Source organism: Capra hircus, chromosome 19, assembly GCF_001704415.2.
Source record: "Capra hircus breed San Clemente chromosome 19, ASM170441v1, whole genome shotgun sequence".
Classification (NCBI taxonomy): Eukaryota; Metazoa; Chordata; class Mammalia; order Artiodactyla; family Bovidae; genus Capra; species Capra hircus.
In genome coordinates, this window is record NC_030826.1 from 44,963,578 (window position 1) to 44,988,136 (window position 24,559).

At 51.7% G+C, this 24,559-nt stretch overlaps 1 protein-coding gene across 1 annotated transcript; it reads right to left on the reverse strand.

Annotated features, from left to right (window-relative positions):
* WNT9B (Wnt family member 9B) lies at positions 618–23,049 on the reverse strand. Its single transcript, XM_018064015.1, has 8 exons — positions 22,994–23,049; positions 22,307–22,454; positions 22,086–22,132; positions 21,733–21,891; positions 21,327–21,494; positions 3,743–4,110; positions 2,916–3,181; positions 618–2,060 (listed from the first exon to the last, which is right to left on the reverse strand). The coding sequence occupies exons 1-8, from the start codon at positions 23,047–23,049 to the stop codon at positions 1,587–1,589; spliced, it is 1,686 nt and encodes a 561-aa protein (XP_017919504.1). The 3' UTR covers positions 618–1,586.

A 24,559-nucleotide genomic window follows, 5' to 3' on the forward strand; every position in this document is an offset into this window, starting at 1 on the left:
CACCGAAGACAGGGCAGGCCCTCGGAGATCACAGGGAGCCCCCAGGGGCTGCTTCCTGGGGCTTGCACAGATGGTTTCTCAGCACTTGGCTGATTCCGAAGTTTCCTGTCCCGGCAAAGGGTCAGCAACTCTGGGTTCAGGGAGAAAGGAAGCTGACAGAGGGCGCGGCAGGGCCAGCAGAGCAGCCAAGGGCGTCCCGAAGGAGGTCACTTCCTCCCGGCTGGCATTGGGCCCTGCTCTGGGAAAGCACACAGCTTCCAGTGAAGTGACCCCTGCAAGGTCTGCATCCTGATCCAGAGAGGTGTGTGCTGCTGAATGAGAGCCCTCAGCCTGGCAGGTCCCAGGGGCGTGCCTGCATGTTGGAGCGGGTAGTACCAGTTCCTCTCGCCTCCCTCCCAGGGCCTTAGTAGGTAGCCCTGGAAATGTCCACAGTATCAGAAGGAATTAGCAGCCACTTCTCTTCCTCAGGTAAGAGCCTAGGTGGGGGGGCCCTTAGTAAATGAAAGGGGCCCCCAATGAGCCCAGCTTAGCAAACACTTCCCACGTTCATAACTCCTGCCCAAGCAAAAGCCTTAATTAGATGAGTAGCTGTAGGAGAAATGTAACTGAATCAAAACTCATAACCAACTCTCGTATATCATAAATGCCAGCTGTGCAGGGCCTCACCACACAGGGCGACCCCAGCTACAGGGAGTTGACCCAAGTGGGCTCATGGGGAAGGGGGGGCTGAGAAACTGAGGGGGTCTCTGTCTCCCTGGGCAACCTCGGTGTACTGTCTGAGCCTCACCCTGGGGACTGGCTCTTCTACTGGGCTCACGTCCACTGGTGTTTTTACTGAGCAGGGCTGGTTGGGTGTGGATTACTCAGCTCTCAAGGTGAGAATGAGGGATGGTGGAGGCATACTTTAAAAACCAAATCACAAGGATCCAGGGCACATATCTGACTCCTGCTTTCCTTTCTCCAGACCAGCAGCTCCTACCACCTGGCCTTTCCTCCCATCTCTAGCACAGCAAAGCTCCAGGGTAGGGAAATGAAGGTATATGAGCTCCCGGGGTTGACTATCACCTGGCTGGGGCCTGAGGGCTGACCTGACCCATCCCAGCCAGACTCCAGCCTTAGCTTCCAGCTGACCTTGCCTCCCTGGGCCTTCTTGGCTGAGAAGATCACCTCCCAACCTCCGGCTGGCTTTAGGCCACTAATCCCAGGATTCGTGATGGCGAGATGTACTCTCTCTCCTCTCTAAAACCTCAGTCCTGCCCTCCTCTGGGTCTCCCTTAGTTCCCTCTACATCCTTTCCGCTCTGCCTTCCTGCTCCAAGTCCTCAACCAGGCTGGGGACCCTCAGGTTCACGGGTGGGGCTCTCCTTGCTGAGAGCTGAGAGAGGGGAAGACTGATGGGAGCCAATGGAGAGAGGCGCATGAGTGCGCTGGCACGCACGTGGGTGATCATGCGCATGACACGCGCTTCGGCCTGGGTCGGCGGGAGCGCGGCGGGAGGGGGAGCGGCTGGACAGCTGGGCGGCCTGGAGGTGGCCCGGTGCCATGGGAGGTCCTGGCAGCGCCCGGCTGGCACACTGGGCAGCGGGCCTAGTGCTTACAGGTGTATACAAGCTCCTCCCGCACACACTGCTGGCACTCCACGTAGCAGCACCACTGCACCTGGCAGTGGCAGGAGAAGGCCGCCAGGCGGCTCTGGGTGTCGTAGCCCCGCCCGCAGCACAGGCTGCTGCAGCTGGCCTCGCGGGAACACACCCTGCCCCCTGTGCCAGGCGAGTACTTGCTGGGCCGGCAGAAACTGGGGGAGTCCTCCATGTAGACCAGGTCCCCGGGCCGCGGCGCGGGGCCCTGGGTGGGGCTGCCTGGTCTGGCCGGTGCCCACAGCTCCAGGCGGCCCAAGGCCTCATTGGTGGCACTGGACACCTTGACGGCTGAGTCGTAGCGCAGCTTCAGCACCTGGCCTGTCTCGCGGAACGGGGACAGCTGCTTCCAGCAGGTGCGCACGGCGCAGGAGCCAGACACGCCATGGCACTTACACGTGGTCCGGAGGCCACTCTTCACGGCCTGCGAGGAGAGGCAGGAGGGAGGCGTGGTCAGGGGCCTCCAGGCCGCAGCCCCCGGAGCACCAGCTGTGGCCGGGGAGCCACAGGAGGATGGGAGAGAGACAGGGGAGGTCCACATGGGGCGGGCAGCTAAAACTCAAGCTGGCCCACGTGGCGCATTAGTGCAAACTAGCTCTAGGCGCCCCTCCTCATGGGCAGAGACAGTCCTCACACTTTGGTGAGAGCAGCAGGGGCTGGATCTCACCCCCAGCACTTCCCCTGGCCCAAAGTTACTGTGGAGCAGACAGCTTGCACAACTGAACACAGCAGCCCTGGTTTATACCAACTCAGTGATGAGAACACAGGACACAGAACTCAGTCTCTTAAAGAAATAGAGCCCGAGCTTCTCCCAGCTTCCCGGTCCCAACAGACCTGGATACTTTTTACCCTCCAGTCTTTCCACTGCTGTGTGACCTCAGCTAAGGCCCTCCCCTCTCTGGGCCTTCTCTGTCTTCCCATCTGTAAAAGGGAGGAGGGCCAGGGGTTGTACCAGATCAGTTTTAAAACAGCATTGGCTCCTAGGGCCTCCAGGAAGGGCAGTGCTTGGAATGGAGACCCTTCTCCAAACACGTTCCTGCCTCACCGAGCCAGGCTCCCACCTGCTGCCCATCAGCCTATGATGCCCAGGACTCTTCCCCACTGCCTGGTACTTGACAACCATCCAGAGTAGATGCCCGAGGAACACTGGTTGAAAGGATGAGGCTCATCCTGGACCGCCTCTGTGTGTGTCCTGTGGCGGGGAGGGGGGAGGTAGTAGGGGGAGTACTGGCCTCCTAGAGACCCGGCTCCCCGGCTCTGCACCCAGCGATGCACTCACCTTGATGCCCACGTGGGTGTTGTGGGCGTCTGTCCGCGCCCGCAGATCTTTGCTTCCTCTCTTGGGCCCCAGGAAGTTGTTCAGGAACTTGGTGCTATACTTGAGGTTGTCACCACACACACCCCACTGCCAGGCTTGCCGGCTCTCGAGGCCCGGGGAGTCATCACAGGTGCACCGCTCCATGCGGCCAGCGCTGCAGGCCCGGGCCAGAGTGTGCGTGAGGGCGGCCGCGGACACCGCATACAGGAAGGCCGTCTCCTTGAAACCTGGGCCGGGCCAAGGGGTGGGATTGGGAGGGAGGAGGAGAGTGGACTCAGGGGCTGTGAGCTGCCCTCTGAGGATAGATGGGCTGGAGGGAGGGGCTGCTGTGGTGAACACGAGGGGCGTGTGACCCCGAGGACACAGTTCAGGGCACTTGCCCTGTCGCCCACCCCTTAAACTCAGGCTGCAAGTTGCTGTCTAAATGGAGCTTCCTGTTCCCTGAAGGGTGTGTGCCCAGGTTCTCAGGGCGGCAGGATGAGAGCTGCTTCTTCTACTGAACAGATGAAAACACAGATGCAGAGAAGTGACTTAGGCACCTGGTGAGCGCCATAGCTGGGCTAAACCACTGATCTTGACTCCAAGGTGATGTGTGAGCAAGTTGGACCAACCTGTTTCTGAGCTGGGTTCATAAAAGCATCGTGGACTGGGGACAGGGGCCTGGGGAGCGGGGAAGGCAGCCCTCCTCCTCTAGGTTCTCCCCCCGACCCTCCTGCTCCAAGCCTCTTCCTCCCAATTCTCCTCCCCTGGCTCCTTCTTCTCACCCTCCTCCCCACCCTCCTCCCTACCTCTCTTGAGCAGCCCCGTCCTCCCCTCCAGGCTGCAGTTCCAGCGCTCATGCCGGAACTGAAACTGGCACTCGAGCAGGCTGAGGTGCGCGGCGTCCTGCAGGGTCTCAGCCAAGCCTGGCTCCCGCCGACAGAGCTGCTTCTGCCGGCGGGACAACTTTAGGAGGTCGCACTGCTTCAGGTGGGCCCCACCCTGTGCTGGGGCAGCAGTGCCCAGCCCGGGGAAGGGCGTCAGGACCTCCCGCCCGGTCAGTCTAAAGGGAGCAAGAGAAGGGAGACCAGTGACCCTGGGGGGTTGTGATTGAAGGTGAAAGATGACAATCCCTAAGGATGGGGGACATGTGAGGGGAAGGGGGCCTTCTTGGGGGCTGGATTATTTGGCCTCTGGGAGGGAGGCTGACCCCATTTTACAGAGGAGGAAACCAAGGTGCATAAAACAAGGGTGAGTGCAAGATTTCAAACTCAAGTTTTCTGGAAGCCAAAGTCTCTGCACTTCTTATCCACCTTGTTTCCCAAACTTGCTGAATCAGAAAAATCATATGGCATGCTTACTTAAAATACAGATGCCCAGGACTTTTCTGGTGATTCAGTGGCTAAGACCCCATGCTTCCAACACAGCGGGTATGGGTTCAGTCCCTGGTTAGGAAACTATGATCCCACATGCCACATAGTGTGGCAAAAAAAAACCTTTTTAATTAGAAAAATTTTTTTCTTTTAAACTCCAAAAAAAATACAGATGCCTAGGATCTATACTTAACAGTTCTGCTTCTCTTGGTCTAGAATAGGGCCTGGGAATCTGTACATTTACCACATTCCCTGGGCAGCATTGAGAATCAGGGCAATTTGGGAAATACTGCATGTAGTTATTAGCTGCTTCCAGGAAGGGAGAGCCATATTGCTAAGAGGGGGTGGCAGAAGGATGTAGCCACTGAGAAGGTGTCCGGCCAATGGCCCTGGCATCCCTCTCCCCCTTACATTAGGTAGCTGCCCAAGTAACACCAGGCCAACCTAACTTGTCTCTACAATACCCATAGATTTTTAACCATCTGGCCACTCCATGTCTGCTACCAAGAGATACTTGGGGAATACCCGAATGGATGGAAGATTGGAAGGATGGAGAGATGAAGGAAGGGTGGGTGGATGGATGGACAGGTGGATGCAGATGAAGAAGCTGCATTTCCATCCGGCTATCAGCCCCTGACTTCTTCTGCTGTATCTGAAGTCCAGGGATGCTTGAGTCAGGCTGCCATGTTCCAGTGGCTTGACTGTCACTTCCTAGCTGTGTCATCCAGAAGGACTGATTTTTCTCCTCTGGGAATTGGAAAGAGTGATCCTCTCCACCTCCTGCACTGCTGGGAGGATTGTATGAAAAGTTACTAACCACAGAGTCTTGGACTTGCAGTTTCACTTTCCCCCTGGCTGGAGTTTCTCAACTCTTTCCTCTTGCAAGATGCTTTACTCTCTAACCTGGCCAGAATCTTCCCATTGTCCAGATAAGGAAACAAAGGTTTTAGGTTTTACAAAGAGGTGCTGACTAGCCCTCTTTTCACAGCAGATCAGCAGCAAGGTGAGGACTACTAATAGAGCTCACCTTCCCTCCCTCCAGAAGCGATCCATGAGATGTTTCTCCCAGTTCAAGTTATCTGCTGTTTCCTGGACCCTGGTGGCCCTCGGTGTGGGTGGGACATATACATCAATCTGGCAACCAGGATGCCGCCCCTTTCTGGAATATGCTGGCCTTATAACCATGGGAAAAGATCAAAGGTGGAAGCAGGTGCTGGCTCTTAAGCTCCTGCTTGGATGTGACACTTGGCATTTGTGCTCAAGCACCACCAGCCAAGGCAGGCCCTGTGGCCAGCCCTGAGTGCTCAGAGAAGCCCACATCCCACAGAGCCAAGGGCATGGCTCTCCTGTTTGGAGCCACCTGCCCCAGCCAGGACATCTGGCTGGATGCCACACCCTGCCTGTCTGCCCCAGGGGGGGGTGTGGGTCCTGGCCAGTCCCCAAGTGCCCCCAAAGAGTACCTGTAGATTCCAAATGCATCAGGTGCAGCCAACCCAGTGTGGAGCATATCTCCGAAACTCCTGAGTAGAGACAGATGCTATCAGGCTCCTCCCGGCCCAGCCTGGCCCTGGGCTCCCCTCCCAGACAGGGTGAGGGCAGGGACCCGTTAATCATTAATCTGGGGGCAAATGGGTAAGTTTCCAGTCCACCAGGTCTACACCCAAACCCCTCCCTGCAGTCTGGCAGGAAACCTGCCTTAGAGCTCGACCCTTGGCAGGTCCAGAGCAGAACCTGATGTCAACTCTAGCCCAGGAGGCCCCACCCTGACCAGCCTCCAGTGTGGAGGGCAGCTTGGGGGCTGCAGGAGCAAAGGGCACAGCAGCCATCCAGCCCCTCAAATGTCTTCCTCCCCACACCAGCGGCGGGTGTGAAGGACAATTTCTGCTCAGGCAGTTCTTGTGTTTCAGAAATTGGGACCTCCCTTGTAGTAGTGATTGACAGGTAAGAGGACAAGCAGGGAATGCTGGGAATTTGGGGCCAACAGGGCTGCACATCCTTCAAGGTTTGTCTCAAATGACATTTGCATATTATTTTTATATCATTAGACCTATATTATATAATATATAACTTATATTCTACTACACAATATTATCTACCATGGTTTTGGGTTTTTTTGGCTGTGCTGCATGGCTTGTGGGATTTTAGTTTCCAGTTAGGGATTGAAGCTGGTCCCGACAGTGAAAATGCTGAGTTGTTATCCCTGGACCACCAGGGAATTCCCATATCTACCATATTTTGAGTGCTTATTACTAAGTCCCTTAAATTACTCTTGCAGACACCTGTTGGGTTGGCTGCCTACCTGGTCTTTCTACCACCATGGTTACCCTGTCAGCCATTTTATACCATGTGACCTTGCTGCTCTGGCCTGTTGATTGGACCACTGAGGATCACATGACCCACACTGGGCCAATCCATTCTTTCTCTGGGAATTTGGAATTTGACTTAGAGCACTCAGTTGCTTTCTCTCTTTCTTTGGGTGACTGGGCTTGTAATTCAGGAGATACAGAGAAAGCTGATCCAAAGAGAGAGAAAAAGTGACTCAAACAGAGAGAGAAAAGCAGAAGTAAAAATGGGAGGGAGAATTTCGGGAGCTTTTCAGTCCCTGGCCCCATAGTCTCCCTGTGGTCATCACTGTTCTTGCTTGAGACACTGCTGTCTATAGAACAACATCAAGGCTGGGAGTCAACCTCCTGATAGCTGTGGAGTACCACACTCCCTGGGCTGTCCTTGTGAGCTCGGCTCAGCAAACACCTTTTCCCCCATCAACAGTTCCTTGTGTTTTTTAATTTCGTGTAATTGGCCCTGTGATTGATGGCCCCAGGAGTCCAGTATAAAGTCGGTTAATTTTATTAGCAGTAATGACACTTAGTAGCGATTAATGGTCAGGAAAGGCAGTCAACCGCACAGGAGCCTCAGGCCACACTGGGCTCTGGTCTGCCCAGGGTTGCTCTCAAAAAGTACCCCCTCACAGCCTCAGGGACCCCCTTAAGGGCCTAGGAAGACAGTTGAGAGACATACCACCCAGTTTCCCTTTTACTGGGTTGGCCAAAAAATTTGTTCAAGTTTTATTGTAAGATGTTATGGAAAAACCCGAATGATCTTTTTGGCCAACCCAATATTTGTTTTCTATGTTGCAGTCTGGGATCATTTTTCCTTTGAAGAAAGAGTACTGTGACATTAAACTTGGAAAATACTTCAACTGGTTTCCTTAAACTGTGCTAGTAAACGCTGTAACACACGCCCTATGGATGCCAAGGTATCTGCTAGAGATGGTTTCTTCTTGGACCTCAGGAGAATTATAGGTTTTGGAGGTTCCAGTCTGTTCCAGGGTCCATGGGCATGATCAGTTCTCCTTTAAGAAACCATCCTTTCTGGCACCCCAGGCCTGAGAACCCCATCCACTAGGCCCTTCTGCAAAAATCTCCATCCCCCACGTTAGTTGAGCTCCTTGAGGTTCAGATGAAAAATCAGAGTTCAAGTAAGCATCAAGACAAAACCTGTGGTTGTAATGAAGACACTGCCCCCTGGTCAGGTCAGATGCTATCAACCAAGCAAGTGACCAGTGTTCAGAACTGAAGCACAGAGGATGGATAATCTGTGAACTTGCCAATTGCCCTTCCAGACTGAGGGACAAGAGTGCCTTCAGCCCTCTGCCTGATTCAAGTGCCCCTGAGCCACACAGGACAACCTCGCCTTCATCGATTGTACCTGCTTTGGCCCAGCTGGTCTGTCTCCCCCATTCCTGTTTCCTATTGGGCTCTTTCAGGCTGAATGCAGCCTCTCACGGCCCATTAGGAAAGCAGCGACCCCATGTGACCAGCTCCATTCTCCTCTCCTCTTTGTCCCCAGCCTGCGCCCCTCTGCCCTCTGCACCCTTAGCCAATGGCCCTTGGTGCTCAGGATGATAAGACCAGAAGTCCCCACTCACACACAATGAGATGCCATTGGCTTTGACCCCAGAAACTCTCCAGTCACTTCCCAGGCTACCTGTCTCCCTCCAAAGTGGGAAAAAGTAAAGGGTGCCCCTCAGGACTTCATCTCACATCCCACCTTCCCAAGCACCCCTTGCAATCACCCAGCCTTTCTCACCCCTGCCTCCTTTCACCTTGTCCAAGGCTCACCCCATCCATAGTTTTGGCTAAAGCTGCTCCATCTAGGGCATTTCCCAGGGGGTCCAGTGGTTAAGAATCCACCTTCCAAAGCAGAGGATGTGGGTTCAATCCCTGGTCAGGGAGCTAGGATCCCACATGCTGCAGAGCAACTAAGCCCAGATGCCACAACTACTGAGCCCTACTCTGGAGCCCACACACAGCAGCTAAGACCCGACATAGCCAAGTAAATAAATACATAATTATATTTTGTTTTTTAAAGCTGCTCCATCTGGGATGACCTTGAAGGAAGCAAAAGCAGCTTCTCCCAGGCTTTGGGGGAAGCATTGGTCTAGCATCAACAGGACCCCAGGGACCACCAAACCCATGAGCAGAACTAGAAGTTCCTCCTGGAATGATCACCCACAATCTCCTAGAGTGTGGGGACCCAAGGACCCTCAAGGCTGTTTAGCTCTGGGGAGTCTGGTCCCAGGTCTGCCCTCACTCACTGGTGACCCCAGGGATGTCCTCTCAGCCCCAAGCTCATTCTATACAACAAATACACCTTGTCTAGCGGGAGAGCCAGACCACAGCCAGACTGCCTCGGCTCAAATCCCACCTCTACCTCTTACTAGCTGTGCCACCTTGGGCAAGGCGCTTCACCTCTCTGTGCCTCGCCTGTGACAGGCAGACATCACAGGACCTTTCACATGGTTGTTGTGAAGACTGGGGTTCCCCGGTGGCTCAGACAGTAAAGAATCCACCTGCAATGCAGGAGATCCAGGTTCCATACCTGTGTCAGGAAGATCCCCTGGAGGAGGGCATGGTTACCCACTCCAGTACTCTTGCCTGGGGAATCCCATGGACAGAGGAGCCTGGCAGGCTACATCCATGGGGTCACAAAGTATCAGACAGGACTGAGCAGCTAAGCATATTGTGAAGATTAAATGAATTAACATCTGTAAAGCTCTTAGAACAGTGCCTGGCACACAGTAAGCTCCAGGTCATTGGAGCTTACAAGAAGTGTAAGCTTACAAGAACTGTCATTTTCCTTTAAAAAAAAAAAAATGTATTTGGCTGTCCTGGGTCTTAGTTGTAGCACACAGGATCTTCAGCCTTTGTTGTGGCATGCAAGATCTAATTCCCTGACCAGGGATTAAACCTGGCCCCCCTGCATTGGGAGCTCCGAGTCTCAGCCATTGACCATCAGGGAAGTCCCGTAAGTGTTATTCTTAAGCATCTGCTATGTGCCAGGTGCTGTGCTGGGTGCTGGGACATGCCGTCACAACCTCAAGGTTGTGAGGACCCCAGACCCCAAGGGGGCAGGGGAAGGAGAAGGCTTTGAACCAGCCCAGCTCCTGGGGGAACCATCAGTAGCTGCTCAGGAACCGGATCAGATCTCCTAACACCATCAGGGTAAAAACCTGACCTCAGCCAGGCTCCTCCTGCCTGCAGTGGGAGGCCTGGGGTGGCGAGGGGGCAGGAGGAAGCTCTCAGGAGCTCGCTGGAGAAGGCCGAGCAGGGGGAGATGCCTCACTGGAGGTGCCTGGCTCTGTTCTTCCAACCCCACCCCCATCCATGTTTCTGCTTGAGAGGGTCCGATGGTTCCAGAGGAGGCCACCCCTAGGATGTGGGTGGGTGAGCAGGTAGGTGCCACAGGACAAGACTGGCGGTTCCCAGGGTGCTGGGTAAGGGCAACCTGTCTGGACCCTTAGCTGGAGGGACCAGGAGGTGTGCCTGGCACCCGGGCCTGTGCCAACTGCAGGCAGTTACCTGGGAACCAGGAAAGCCTTGCCCTGCCTGGAGCATTGGACTTGGCCCTGAAAAACCCTATTAGATCCTCCTGATAACAGGTTTCCGCTGCAGGGCCATTTGCATGGTAAGTGGGCCTTTTGTGCTTTCATCTCAAATATCTCAGCCCACCTCTCCTGCCCTCACTAAGCACCCCTAAACACACACACTCCCCACCCCAACCCACGCCCTCCACTCCCCACCTCTTCCCTGAAGGGGAGAGTTAGTGAGGGCAGTGTCTGGGCCAGGAAGAGGGCACGTGGCTCCAGGCAGTCCTTTTTCAGAACAGTGGGGAGGGGAACCCTCAACACCCCCGGCTCCTCTCCCCTCTGTCATCTGAGGGGCCCCCGAGGTTTATGCTCCTGAGAAGCACCTCCCTCCCTCCATCCTTCACATTCCTCTCTCCTTGACAAGACTCACTGTCACCTCATACCTCCTCCAAGAAGATGTCCTTAGCGAGCAACCTTAATGGCAAATTTGGCAGGTACCGTTTCCCACCTTTATTCCAAGTCCTGCTCCCCACTCCTTTCACTCACTCACTTATTTAAATTTCAATGCTGAGCATCAGCTTCAGGCCAAAGAAAACCAAAAGCCACCAGACTGCTCACTACATCCCTGTCTGGGTCGCAGCCTTCCTTTCCTCCCCAGCTCTCTGCCTCAGAACCTCGAGGACTGAATCACTACACCTCCCCCCGCCCCACCCTGGAGCCCACCCCAGAGCCTCATCCCCCAGCCCACCCCTGGCTCAGAGAGAAAAGAGCCTGGCCCAGCTGTGGGTTTTGTCTCTCCAAGAACCGCTCCACTTCCTGTTTTCCAGGGGATGCCTGCGGAGGATGGCATCATGGACTATGTACTCAGGAGCTAAGTGGGCAGCAAGCAGCCCGCCCAACCAGCTTGCTTTGCATCTCAACAATCTCGGATATTTAGAGCGTGGCTGGTGCAACATCTGTGGAGGAAATGCTTTCTGCTTCCTCCTCCTGTCTCCCTCCCACTGCACTCAGGCTCAGGCTGGAGATGAGGAGAGGGTCTTGGTCTTTGGCACGTACACTACAAATCAGGTGGCATGGTGGCTATGGAGGGGTGGCCTCCCAGCCCCACACAAGTCTGGGGTGATAAACATCTCCCCTCGTTCCCTGGCAGTGTCCAAACGTACATTATTTGAATCAGTACATTCCAGGACTCGGGAAACCCTTCAGGATCACCTAGTCCAGAAGTTTTGCCCTAATGCCTCCTGGAAGCTACCCCAGAACCTCCTGAGGGCAGGCAGGAAGGGCCAGAGGTTTACCAAGTCGATAGGTCTCTGTTTTGACTTCTCTGGTGCTCTGGAGTTTCATCTAAGGGTTTTTTTTTTTTTGTCTCAGATGACCCTGAGTTAATGGCAAGCCTGGGTCTGCACCCCAGGTCTCCTGACTGCATCTGTCAAGACTGAGAGTTTCTGCTTTCCATTTTAATGTAATATTTCAGGGAAACAGAATCAGCCATCATCATAGTAAATGTCCAGGGTGATAGGAACACGAGATGGGTAGGACAGAAGGAATGGAAGCTTGGTCAGGTCTCCTCCTCAGGCCCCCTGGGCAGTTAAAGGGAGAGAAGGACTCTGGTCTAAAACTGAGTTTCTCTTCAGCCAAGAGTCAAAAATAAAACTTAGAGAAGTGGACTGCCAATTCATACTGAAGTGTGACGGTCTGATATAATAAGGCTAGTGCCTGAGAACACTTTGCTAGATAAGAGAAGCTGAAAGGAGAGAGTCTGGGATCATGAAGAGAGAAAGGGGAAGCCTGGGGTAAGGAAGGGAAGGGGAAGGGAAAAGAGGGGCTGGAAGGCTTAAGATAAACTTCCCCAGCTTCTTGGGTTCACAGGCCCAGCCCTGAGCCAGCAGAGGAGTATTAACAGTTTGGAAGACACAGTGTGGCAACTGCAGAGAAAAGCAAGTAGTCACTGAGGCTGTATCACCATGGGGCAAGCAACACCCCCACCAGCTCTGCCCCAACCATGGGACCTGGCTCATGGGCTGGGTGACTTCGGCCAAGTATTTTTTAACCATGGTAAGCTGACCAACTAACCAGCTTGGCAGGCTCTTGGGTGGTCACCCTCCTCAATGAGGACAGGCAGGCTCAGGCGGGCTGCGGGCCCTGAGAGCTTGGCCGCTGGTGAATGCCCCATGTGCAACCGCCTGTGATGAGGACAATTCCATTGTTCACAGATGCTCCAGGAGATGTCCCAGGCTGCAGGTTCCATGCAGCTTCCATTTGTCTGCAGGCGGGACCCAGGAATGGCCCACGCCTCTCCAAACCCCTCCCCTCTAAAGAGGGCAGGAACTTCCACCTCGTCAAGAAACCCTTCCCTGAATAGACCTGGTGAGGGCCAGAGTGGTCAGGACAGCCCCGGGGGATGGATGGAGTTGTAAAAAGCTTCCTTGGGAAGAGAGTAGGGTCTTCCAGAGCAGGACCAGAGCAAGTTCCTGCGCTGGACTGTCCTGGATGCAGAGCCAACGAGGGCTGTAGCAAAAGGCCCCTCATCTCAGGCCAGGCTCTTGCTTGTCCTCCTGTCTTGGCTAAAGTAATCCAACCTCCATGCCTTTCTTCATGATATAACCGCTACCTAGGTTGCCTTCCCCAGTCCACAAAGCCCTCATGGATCCCCGGGACTCATAACCACAGCTTTTTTCAACACTTGACTCAAAAACGCAGGGAATGGGAAAGGCGATCCTGAGGCCCCATCCAGCTTTAATAGGCTAAGATGTTTGTCTGCCTCTTCCAGAAGTCCTCCTTACTTGCCAGCCCCATCCCACTCTAACCATCCAACTTCTCTGACGTCTCTCAGTTTTTTGGGATTATAGCACCGTTAGTTCTGCATGGTTCACGCTTTTTTTCCTTCCTCCTCAGGGCTGTAGAGAGAGTCTCTCCAAGTAGCCTGTAACCCCCTTAGGAGAGGTCCTGGTTTCTCATCCCCAGAGGTCCCCCAGCCCCAGCCCAACACCTGCTGACTGCATACATCCCTCAGAGGACCAAGCAGAGGGTATATGTCCAGGCTCTTCCTCAGCTTCTTCCCAGCCCTCCAGGCCCAAGTCACTGGCTTCCCTGCTGTCTCAGTCCCAGGCTGCAGAGGTCACCCAGTGACCCCCAATCCCACCATGAAATCTCCCCAAACTCAAGCCTTGCTCCGGAAGGGCGTGGCTCCGGAAGGGAGTGGCTTTGAAGGAGCTGCCCTGTGGCCTCACCCTCCCCAGCCCTCAGATTGGGAACTGGAGTACACTCTCACCAGTACCAGATCTCCAGGCAGTCTGGTTTCAGTCAGTCAGACCCTGACTCCTCTGACTAGCTCAGCCTCTCTGAACCTGTTTCGGGGGACAAGCTATGCTTGGTCAGCCAGAGCTTCCCTTGATACGCAGTGACAACTTGGCCCAGGTATTTCTTTAAAACTCAACCTGCACCTCCTCTCATGATGATGTTCTGGAAGTTTACTGCAGGTTCACAAAATTTCTTCCATGACTCAGGACTCCAGGATGCTCGGACAACTACAGTTTTTTTGGTATGGTTCTGGTGAACTCATGTGGCAGCAAGACTTGACCTAAACCGACGTGAGAATGCTCATGGTCTTTATCTCAACGCGTAGATGTTTTTCTGCAAAAATAATCATGTCTGATTACTGGCTGCTGCCCTCCACATGGCTAAGGATGTTATGTGATACATGGTATACATATTATCTTTAATATAAAAATAACATAATACACATCTGGCCTCAAAGGGATGGTCACTATGGGGAAAGTGGAGCTTCTCTGCTCTTACCCTTAAATTAGACTCTTTGGAATTTCCAGGACTGACTGAATATGGTGGTTTGATTTTCTCTTGGCTCTTTGAAAGTCTACCAGTGAGAGAGTCTGGGCTTGAAGTGTCTGGCCCCCACCCCAGCTCATCTCTGCTGCCCCCAGGATTCCCACGGAAGGTCAGGTGTGGCTGACTTCCAGAGTCTGACGGGGGCTCGCCACTTTGCTTCCTGTTCCTGTCCAGACAGAGGCCAGGTCATGGCCAGGCAGCTTATGCTGAGAGGGCCATGCAGAAATAGCCAACAGACAGGGCAGAGAGGGAGGTTCAGGGGGCAAGGAAGGGTCAGCAGAAAGGAAAGGGGACTACCCACCCCGACGCTCACTATGGACCAGGAGGCAATGCTAGGGATTGTGGGGGGAGCTGACCAACAACGGAGTCCCAAGACTTCTGCTTAAAGGATGCTATGCATGAATCCGAAACATGAGCACATAAAAAATTAGGTAACATACCTAGAGTTGAAGACATGTACTGCCAGAGATACCTATGACATATGCCAAGTGAAAGAGGCTACAGGGTGGAGGACTCAGGTCAGAGCTGCCCAGGTCTCAGCTGGGCATCAGCAGGAGAGAGGGATGAAGAAGTTGGCTCCGGATTCTAACAGACTAGAATTCAAGTCTAGGTGCAGCCCGTCAGTAGCTCTGTGACTCTGGGCAAGGCACTTGGCCTGTCTGAGCTTTTCCCCCCTATTCACCTCTAAAGGGAGAGAATTCCACCATCACCTACCTCCTGGGATGTCATTTGGTTAAATGAGATTATGCACATAAAGGGCATAGGAAGGATTCAAATTATACAATGATTGGGATAAAAGAGGAAGAGAGGAAGCAACAAATGTCAAAAAGATGCTCCTCTACTTGGGATTCTCCAAGACAGACCACTAGATTTCTTGGACTCCATATATGTGGATAGCATTTCAGCACTTATATACACAAAACCCTCATAACAACCCTACGAGGTAAGGATTAGCCGTTTTATAGATGGGAAAACTGAGGTCAGAGCAGCCCACTGACTTGCCCTGGGTCACCGTTAGTAAGTGGTTGGCGGGAGGATTTGCACTCTATCTGTGTGATTCCAAGTCCAGTGCTCCTTACACTAAAGCAGGGCCTTAGGCTGTGTCCCATCCTGCTTAGGCTGATACCAAAGTGAGGGTGACGCTCACGGCACCTGGCCCACCTCCTCCTGAGCCCAACTTCTACCTGAGCACACAAGCCTAAAGGCACCAGGACCTCTTTTCTTAGGAGCTTCCAGCCCAGGAGTCCCTCCCCAACCCTTGCTTCTCTTTCCTCTGTTTCCCTCCGTCAGCCTCAGAAACTTCACCACCATCCATGGAGGAGGCTGGTTTGACCTCAGCTCTAGAGCCCAGCTTCTCAAGAGTTAGTGTCGAGCTAGAGACAAGCTAGTCTAAATTCCTTTCCCAAATTCAATGATTCTCATCAGTGATGTTTGGCTTGCAATCTACCACCCCAAAGCAGTAAAATTTCTTCCTTTCTTCTCTCTAACCCTGTTTTTCTCAGGACCCAGTCAATTCCTAGCACTGTTCAAAAAAAATCCAAATACATAAAACACTTAGGAAAATTTTCTTAAATGTTTGTAAGATCCATACACTGAAAATTACAAAACACTACTGAAAGAAATTTTAAAAGCTCTCCTAAGAGAGATATGGCCAGTTTATAAACCAATAGACTCAATATTGTCAGAAGGCAAATTGACTTACAGATTCAGTGCAATCCCCAGCAAAATCCTAGCAGGCCTTCCTACAGATATCAATAAGTTGATACTAAAAGTTATGTGGAAACATAGAGGATATAGAATGGCCAAAACAATTTTGAAAAAGGACAGAATGTATAGTACTTGGTTTCAAGATTTACCACACAGTGGCAGTAATCGAGACTGTGGTACTGGCCCAAAGATAAGCTTTGTTGTTGGTGTTCAGTTGCAAAGTCATGTCCAACTCTTTGCAACCCCATGGACTGCAGCAGGCCAGGCTTCCCGGTCCTGCACTATCTCCTGGAGTTTGCTCAAGTTCATGCCCATAAGCTTACCAAATAGAACAGAGAGTCCAGAAATAAGCCCTCATATATTGGGTCAATTGATTTGCGATAAAGATGACAATAAAGAAAGGATCACCTTTTGACAAAAGGTGCTGTAACAAGTTGATATCTACATTTATCTATATTTACTGAAAACAGTAAACTTCAATTCTTACCTCACACCATCCATATAAGTTAACCCCCCAACAATCATAGACCTAAGTGTAAGGGCTAAACTGTGAAGTTTCTAGAAGAAAACAGGACAAAATCTTTGCAACCTCTAATGGACAGAAATTTCTTGAATGGGAGAAACAAAAAGCACAGACCATACAAAGAAAAGTTCAAAAATTGTACTTCATCACAATTAAAAACTTCTGTTCCAGGATTTCCCTGGTGGTCCAGTGGTTGAAACTCTGTGCTCCCCATGTAGGGGGTACAGGTTCAGTCACCAGTCAGGGAAGATCCCACATGCTGCATGGCGTGGCCAAAACATGAATAAATAAAATTCCTCTGTCTAGAAAGAGTTTTTAAAAAATCGTGTTCTTTGCAAGGTAACAATAAGAAAAATGAAGAGGCAAGCTACAGACAGGGATAAAATATTGCCAATAAATCCTGATAAAGGACTTAAATCCAAAATATGTAAAGAACCCTTACAACTCAATAATAAGAAGACAAATAACTCAATGAAAAAGATATTCAAATGATGGATGTGCACATAGAAAATGTTCAGCACAGTATTCATCAATGGAAAAATGCAAATTAAAATCACAATGAGACCAAAACTAAGACTGACAACAGAAAAGAATATGGAGCAACTAGAACTCTCATACATTACTGTGTAAAGTGGTACAACCACTTTGGAACGCTATTCCACCATTTCTTATAAAGTTAAATATATATACCATAAGATCCAGAAATCTAGTCCTAGATGCATATCCAAGAGAAATAAAAACATCTGTCCACCAAAAGGGATGTACACGAATGTTCACAGCAGCTTTATTTGGAAGAGCCCCAAACTGGAAACAACCCAAATGTCCATCAACTGGTGAATGAATAAACAAATTGTGGTACACCCAAACAATAGAATACTACTCAGCAAGGAAAAAGGGAAAGTGCTACTGATACATACCACCATGTGGATAATTTCAAAAACATTATTTTGCACAAAAGAATTCAGACTCAAAAGGCTATATACTCTATGATTCCATTTATATGAAATTCTACAACAGGCAAAACTGTCTCAAGCGACAGAAAGCAGGGAAGTGGTGACCTGAGGCTGGTGGGGGAGTACTGACTGCAAACAAACACGAGGAGTCCTTTGCGATGATGGTACAGTTCCATACAGCAATTGAGGCGGTGCTTACACAGAGGCATACGTTCGTTAAAACCCAACTCGTGCACTTAGAATGCATGCATTTCATTGTGTGTGATGTTGGTTTTGAAAAAAATTAAGGTTGTACCTTGCTTCTGCACAATGACACCTCTACAACCCAAGAAGATAATGAGAATCCCAGCAGCCACCAAGAGTGAGCCCGTACTGAGCGCTTAGTATGTGCTGGGCACCCTGTCAGGCCCTTTCATTCATTGTCTCAAGCCTCACACCAGCCTTTAAGATGGGTATTATCATCAGCCAAAGCTCAGAAAGGTGAAGACATGTGCCTGAGGTCACACAGCTGGCAAGAGGCAAAGATTAGTGATCAGTGTTAGTTGCTCAATCATGTCTGACTCTTTTCCACCCCATGGAATAGAGCCCCCCAGGCTCCTCTGTCCATGGGATTCTCCAGGCAAGGATACTGGAGTGGGTTGCCATTTCCTTCTCCAAGGGATCTTCCTGAGCCAGGAATCGAACACAGGTCTCCTGCATTCTAGGTGGATTCTTTACCATCTGAGCTACTACTTAAGACTGTGCTTTCCTAAACCTATCTGTACCATCCTTAGACAGGAAAGAAACACAAACAGTGCAGAGGCCACACGTGTACAAAGCACCACCAGAGTCAACTACAGTTTTAACAATTGCATCCACATTACCTATTTCTGGACACAAAATTCATGACTTAAAGACTGAATTGGATGACAAGGCTTATCATATTCTCGGCTCATCACATAATACAGTGAGTATGCATTTATAAAACACCACAGAAGTTAATATTTTCAGAATTCCCAAGCCAACTGAGCCAAAACATGAACTCTTGAGCAATCCTAGATGTCCAAGCCAGAGCCGTCTGGTTAGGAAACCTTAGGCCCTCCAGATGGTAAAGACCTTGGAGGTAAGTGACTTGATCATGGACAGCACAGAGGAGTGGTCTGGAGTTAGGACAAACCTTTCTACCTCCCATCTCACTGTCATCATGCCATCTGTGGGAGCCTACCTGATACCTGAGCAGAGTTCATAGCATCCTATCTCACTGTTGAGGACAGAGGAGAATGTTGGGGCCCCACCCAACCCACAACAGCCAAGAGTGTCTAACAGAGTTAACCAAATAGGAGAAGGAGGCAACCCTCTCCCCACTTCACCCTCTGCAGCTCCTTTACAGCTGTGGCTCTCCTGGATGACCACATGATATTAGCTCTGGTAGCTAATGCTCTCTGTCAAATGAAGAGCCCAGACTGGCAGCAGGACCTGATTTCTATGCTGCCTCTCCCACTAGCTTGCTGTGTGACACAGAGTGAGTCACTGAAACTTTCTCACCCTCAGTTTCCTTTTGAAAACTATTTACATCCATCCTGTATACCTCAAGAATGGGTCTGAGGATCAGATGACGGAGGGGCTGAATAAGAAAATTACTGTAATACTACTGATAGTAATACTATCAGCAACACCAGAATTAGGTGCCAGACTCATGCAAAAGCACCAGAAGCAGTTGCTGGCTCACTGACTTGGGGATGATGGTCCCTTCATCTGAAAAATAGGAATAATACATGACCTGCTTGAAGCAGGGAGTTAGACCAGAGAAACTTTGGGGGTCACTTCCAACTCTTAAGTCTGATTTGATGATTTTAAAAATCTTAAGAAGATTGGCCTTACCTGTTCTCCTGATGTTTGAATTTTATCAGGATGACAAGACACTTGATCTTATGGTCAGAAATGAGATTTCAAATGCAAATAATCTGGAGAAGGGAGAAGCACATTATCTCTTATTCTTACTACAGTGTGAATGACTGATATAGATTCCTTCCAGAGAGCAAATTCAAATAGTAGGATGGAAAACCTGGCCTGACTGAGTCACAACAGGGCTTCCTCAGGGAGAATTTAGGCTTATTCCTGTCTGTTCTCTGAGACCAAACACATAACAGCACGAAGCCCCAGTTTTATCTTAATCTCTGAGAATGTGTCTTCCTCCCCAGACTGGGGTTATGGTAGCTTGAGTACATTTTGCCAGCTATGTCCAGTGGAGATCACAACTTGGAAGAGGGACTCACACTCATATGATCCATCTCAGCCCTAGTTCATGCTCGATCTATGATTTCCCTTTTCGTTTCCAAGACTGCCCCATTGCTTACAGCCCTCAAATTCTAACCCTGGGCGCTGCCACAAACTCCTCTCCCTTCCAACCACACCAGCTTGGGTGGTCTCAGCTTCCTGGAGCCCCTCTCCTCCCATCTCACCTGGCCCTTGCCCCGTCCTCAACCCTTGAGCCCAAGCAAACAAAAGGATTGTGAAAATGAGCTGATATCCAAGAGGCTGCAGGCACCATTTGTCCATCACCCCACTCCATTCCAGCTCAGAAACCCCTGTCAGGGCTGAAATATCAAGACACTCTACCTCATCTCCTTAATAGTTAGTAGCATTAGTTGTGTGTTTACTATATGCTATACCCTGTTCAGGCTTCCCTGGTGGCAAAAGAATCTGCCTGCAATGCAGGAGACCCTGGGTCAGGGTCTAAACAGCAACAAAGACCTTGTTCTAAGTGCTTTACATGTACTAACTCACATGATTTGCTGTTGTTTAGTCGCTAAGTTGTGTCTGACTGCTTTGCGACTTTAGGGACTATGACCCACCAGGTTCCTTTGTCCACGGAATTTCCCAAGCAAGAATCCTGGGGTGGGTTGCTACTATCTTCTCCAGGGGATCAGATGGATTCTTTACTACTGAGCCCCCAGGGAAGCCCGACTCACGTGATACTCATATGAAATAAGCACTATTATCCTCATTTTACAGATAAGAAACTGAGGTACAGAGAGGTTAAGTGATTTGGCCAAACTCACACAGTTAGCAAGTAGATGGATCGGGGATTGAACCCAGAGACTGTGCCTGACCATTTTATCCTGTCTGCTGAGGCAGCAACAGTGCCTTTCCAAGCCTGAAATCATTGGGAAACAAAATGAATGTGCAGTGCCCTTGACAGAGAGCAGATAGAGGGGCTCAGTCACACCAAGTTCAGCCCCTTCTTTGTACAAAAGGGGACACTGAGGCCAGAGACTAAGTGGTCTTCCCAGCAAGCTGAGCCCAGAGCCCTAGGGTCTGGGCTGACATTACTCCCACCCCACCCCCTATATATTTCAAGAGAGGCCATTGCCCACAGCCAAGGCATGTTTTAACCAGGGGTCATGACCTGGAAATTAGCCCGCAGCCCTATTCCTGTGAGGGACCTCTCAGACCTTCTCTGACCCTTATTTGCCCCTCCCTGCCAGGTCCAGAAGACCAGTCTCTGGCAGGTCACTTGCTTGGTGGTTTATGTTTTTTGGGTTTTGTTGGCTTGCTTGCTTTTGCCTTTGCTTGGGTCAGACTGTAAGCCTCACCTTGATTTGAGTGAGGATCACAAAAAGTGCCATGATTTAAAGAAACAGACTGTATATATTTAGAGCAGACTTTGGGGGGGAGGTCAGGAAAGTCCCTTCGCACCCACGACCCCAACTCCTCTACCAAGTCCCTGCAATTCAGGTTCAGAGAAGGAGGGTCAGTTACCCTGTAACTTGCTCTCCAAACACTGCCCGGTCCCACCCATTCTCTCCCCAGATGTCACCCTCAGCTCAGAGCTTCCTTTTCCAATCATATACACCACCTCCCCCTTACTCTCTTCGTCATTCTCCTGAGAATTCACCTGACGCCAGGTCTGAGATTTGGTTGGATTTCCCCCATAGACGGTTCCCTCCTACTCTCCGCACGATCTGAAGGTTCCTCCATCCCTTTTGGATCAGCGCGATCCCCTCCCCCGAACATCCCACCCTACCCATCCATCCAGTCCTCCGGGTCTCAGCTCCCCAGGGCTAAGGCAGAAGGTGTGAAGGGAGCCCCAGGCAAGGATTGGTGGCTGGACAGAGCCCAGGATGGGGACGGACAGGGCACAAGTGAGGATCGGAGAGGACGTCCGAGCGCGGGAGGGACTCCTTGGACCGGCAGGGACAGGGCGCGCTGGGGCGCACAGGCACCAGGTCCGAGACGCCTGCAGAGTCCCAGAGCTTGAACCGGGATCCGAGATCCGGCTTAGTGGGCAGGATGAGGTCTCGGACAGGACTGGGTGAGAAAAGCAGAGGTGAAGGGGACCAGAGTTCGGACGCTGGAAGGTGCGATCCGGGACCTGTCCGGGAAGCCAGAGGAGTTCTGGGCACTAACTCCCACCCCGAGATGGGGTTGGGTGCTAAGGTCTGAGTTCGAGATCCCGCCAGGGCCGGGGCCAGCGGAAGGGAAAAGTTGGCCTTGTTGAAGCGGGAGGAGGGGGAGGCAGGCGGGCCGGGGCGCGGCGGGCACTGACCCGAAGTAGGCGGCGGCGGCGGCGGCGGGCAGCGCCAGCAGGCAGAGCGCGGCCAGGGCCAGCGCGGGCGGGGGGCGCATGATGCCGGCGGCGCGGAGCCCAGTTGCATCTCCTCGCGCCGCGCAGCGCTCGCAGCGCAGCCACCAGCCGCCCGCAGGGCTTTAAACCCAAGCGGGGCGGAGCGGGGAGGCGGGGAGGGAGCAGCGCTGGCGGCACCCGTCCCCGGGCGGCGAGCCCCCCGCCTCATTGGCCCTGCAGACTTGCCACGCCCCCCGAGGGTGGGGCCACCTCTCCAGGTCCGCCCCTGCCCCGCCTCCCGGCCCCTTGCCCACCCTCCCCAGGTGAGAGCTCACCTGATGTAGGGCTTGTCGGGCGACTGGGCGGTTGAAGGACCCGGGGACTGGAGAGGCAAGGATGGGGATACGAAGCAGGGACCAGGGAGCTTTTGCCTCTCAGGGCGGGGTGGAGGTACCCGCAGGAAGGTACCCGCAGGAAGGGGTAAAACGAGAGAGGCGCCTGGAGTCTGAGAAGTCGTGTCTCATCCACCCTCCAGCCGGTTGGTGCGGGCCCGTACCCGCAGGAAGGTACCCGCAGGAGGTACCCGCAGGAAGGGGCAAAAGGAGAGAGGCGCCTGGAGTCTGAGAAGTCGTGTCTCATCCACCCTCCAAGCCGGTTGGTGCGGGCCCCTCTGCCCCAGCTCCGCGACACTGAAGGAGGGCCGGCTGTGGACACAGAAAAATTGCTAAGGGTGTCCTGGGACGGGGATACCCATGGTCAGAGCGGAAGCGGGATAAGGGAGCCCAGTTTCTCAACTAGAGTCTGCCGGGGAGAGGCCTCACTGAGCATTAGCTGATGTTCATGGAACAAAAATCCAAGTTCTCTGGTCAGTGGGGCGGGCAGAGCCTGGGACGAGGTGGGAAGGAACTTACTTCCCAAAGTGCATAGACCCCAGAACTTCTGTCAGACAGGATGGATATGTTCAGTGTTGGGTCATAAAGCTCTGCCCTGCTTATTCTTTTTTTTTTTTTTAAGTCTAACCCCAATTCCTGCAGTGAAAGTTCAGTGACCAAGGCAATAGGTGGCTCCCATCTGGGAGGGAGGCACACAACAAATCACCCCATCAAGGTTTAATATGTTTTTGAGAGTATTGAATACTGGGTCAAATCGAGCAAAACAAAACATAACTCACACTGAATGTCAAGATCTGAATGTAAAGTTTCCAAAAAATAACCATGTATGCAGAACATCAGGTGACAGCGACCTTGGCTTTGTGAACACGAAGGCGCTGGGAGCCTGGGGGAAGATGGGAGCTGCCATATTAACGGCTATAGTGAGCCTCTCTGAGCTCAGTTTCCTTGTCCAATAAGGGCAGCGGTTAACCGACGATCTTTAACAACTCTGCCAGTGATATCGCATCTCACGGTTCTGTGTATTATTGAGGCATACAGTCCACTGTGATGGGCAGAGACCTGAATTCAAATCATGGGGAAATGGGGACGATAATAAATAGCTTACAGGACTATTGTGCAAGTAAGAGTGATGCCATGGGAATCCCCTGAAGGCCCAGTGGTTAGGATTTCCCACTTTGACTGCCAAGAGCACAGCTTCAATCCCTGGTGGGGGAACTAAGATCCTGCAAGCAGCGTGGTGTGGCCAAAAAAGCAAAACAAAAAAAGTGATGCCAAATGGTTAACAGGTGCTGGCACTCAATATCAGGGGTTGTTAAAACTGTAGACAAGGTGTGCAGCTTTGCCACATGGGTGGGAGCCTGGCTAATAGCATCTGCCGATTTTCTGAGGCAGACATTGCCACCGTGGGTGATTTCAAGTTACTGATGTGGCATCATCCTTGATCTAAGGAGTTAGGAAGAGATTTGCTCAGGTGGCTGTGCAAACCAGTTGGAACTGGCTCCAGCATACCACTGGTAAGAACTTGAACCAGGCTCAACGAAGCTCAAGCTGGACCAGTGTGAGTCAGAAAGGAAGAAGGACCCCCACCAGGCTCCAACCACCCCAGTGGGCACCTGAGTTCAGGCAGATGAGGAGAGAGCTGCCCCAGCTGCTTCTCCTGTCCTTATGCCCATGGGCCCCTGCCATATATACACAAGCACACACAAGCAGGTAACTGCCTGGAGCAAGGGTGGGGTGAGGCATACTCTCCCAAAGTGACACATTTTCAATGTTTCAGAAAAGTTACCTGTTGACAGTTAAGGCTGTAAGGCAGGGAAATTGGAGAAAACACTAAAGATTCACCAAGGACATCAGTGCCTGGATGCTGAGATACACATGGAAATATCCAGAAAGAAGTTCTCTCTTTTAAAAAAACATTTTATTGAAGTATAGTTGATTTACAATGTTGTATTAATTTCTACTGCACAGCAAAGTAATTCAGTTCTAGATACATGTACATTCTTTTTCATACTCTTTCCATGATGGTTTATCACAGGGTACTGAATATAGTTCCCTGTAATATATGTGCATGCTAAGTCACTTCAGTCATGTCTGATTCTTTGCAACCCTATGGACTGTAGACTGCCAGGCTCCTCTGTCCATGAGATTCTCCAGGCAAGAATATTGGAGTGGGTTGTCATTTCCTTCTCCAAGGGATCTTCCCAGCTCAGGGATCAAAACCAAGTCTCCTGTCTCCTGTATTGGCAGGTGAGTCCTTTACTACTAGTGCCATCTGGGAAGCCCCACCTGTACTAATCAGTAGGACCTTGTTTATCCATGCTGCATGTAATAGTTTGCATCTGCTAATCCCAGACTCAGAAGAAAATTCTTGAGCCTCCACAAGTCAGTGCTTAGGATGCCATCCTTGGGCCCAGCAC

Bases quoted from the DNA above. Each gene is read 5' to 3' on its own strand.
- WNT9B (XM_018064015.1), bottom strand. From the start codon at position 23,049: ATGGCAGCTCCCATCTTCCCCCAGGCTCCCAGCGCCTTCGTGTTCACA. The intron at 22,455-22,993 runs GTCGCTGTCACC...CTGTGTCCACAG, and splicing joins TTCGTGTTCACAAAGCCAAG to CCGGCCCTCCTTCAGTGTCG. The intron at 22,133-22,306 runs GTACGGGCCCGC...TTGCCTCTCCAG, and splicing joins CTGCGGGTACCTTCCTGCGG to TCCCCGGGTCCTTCAACCGC.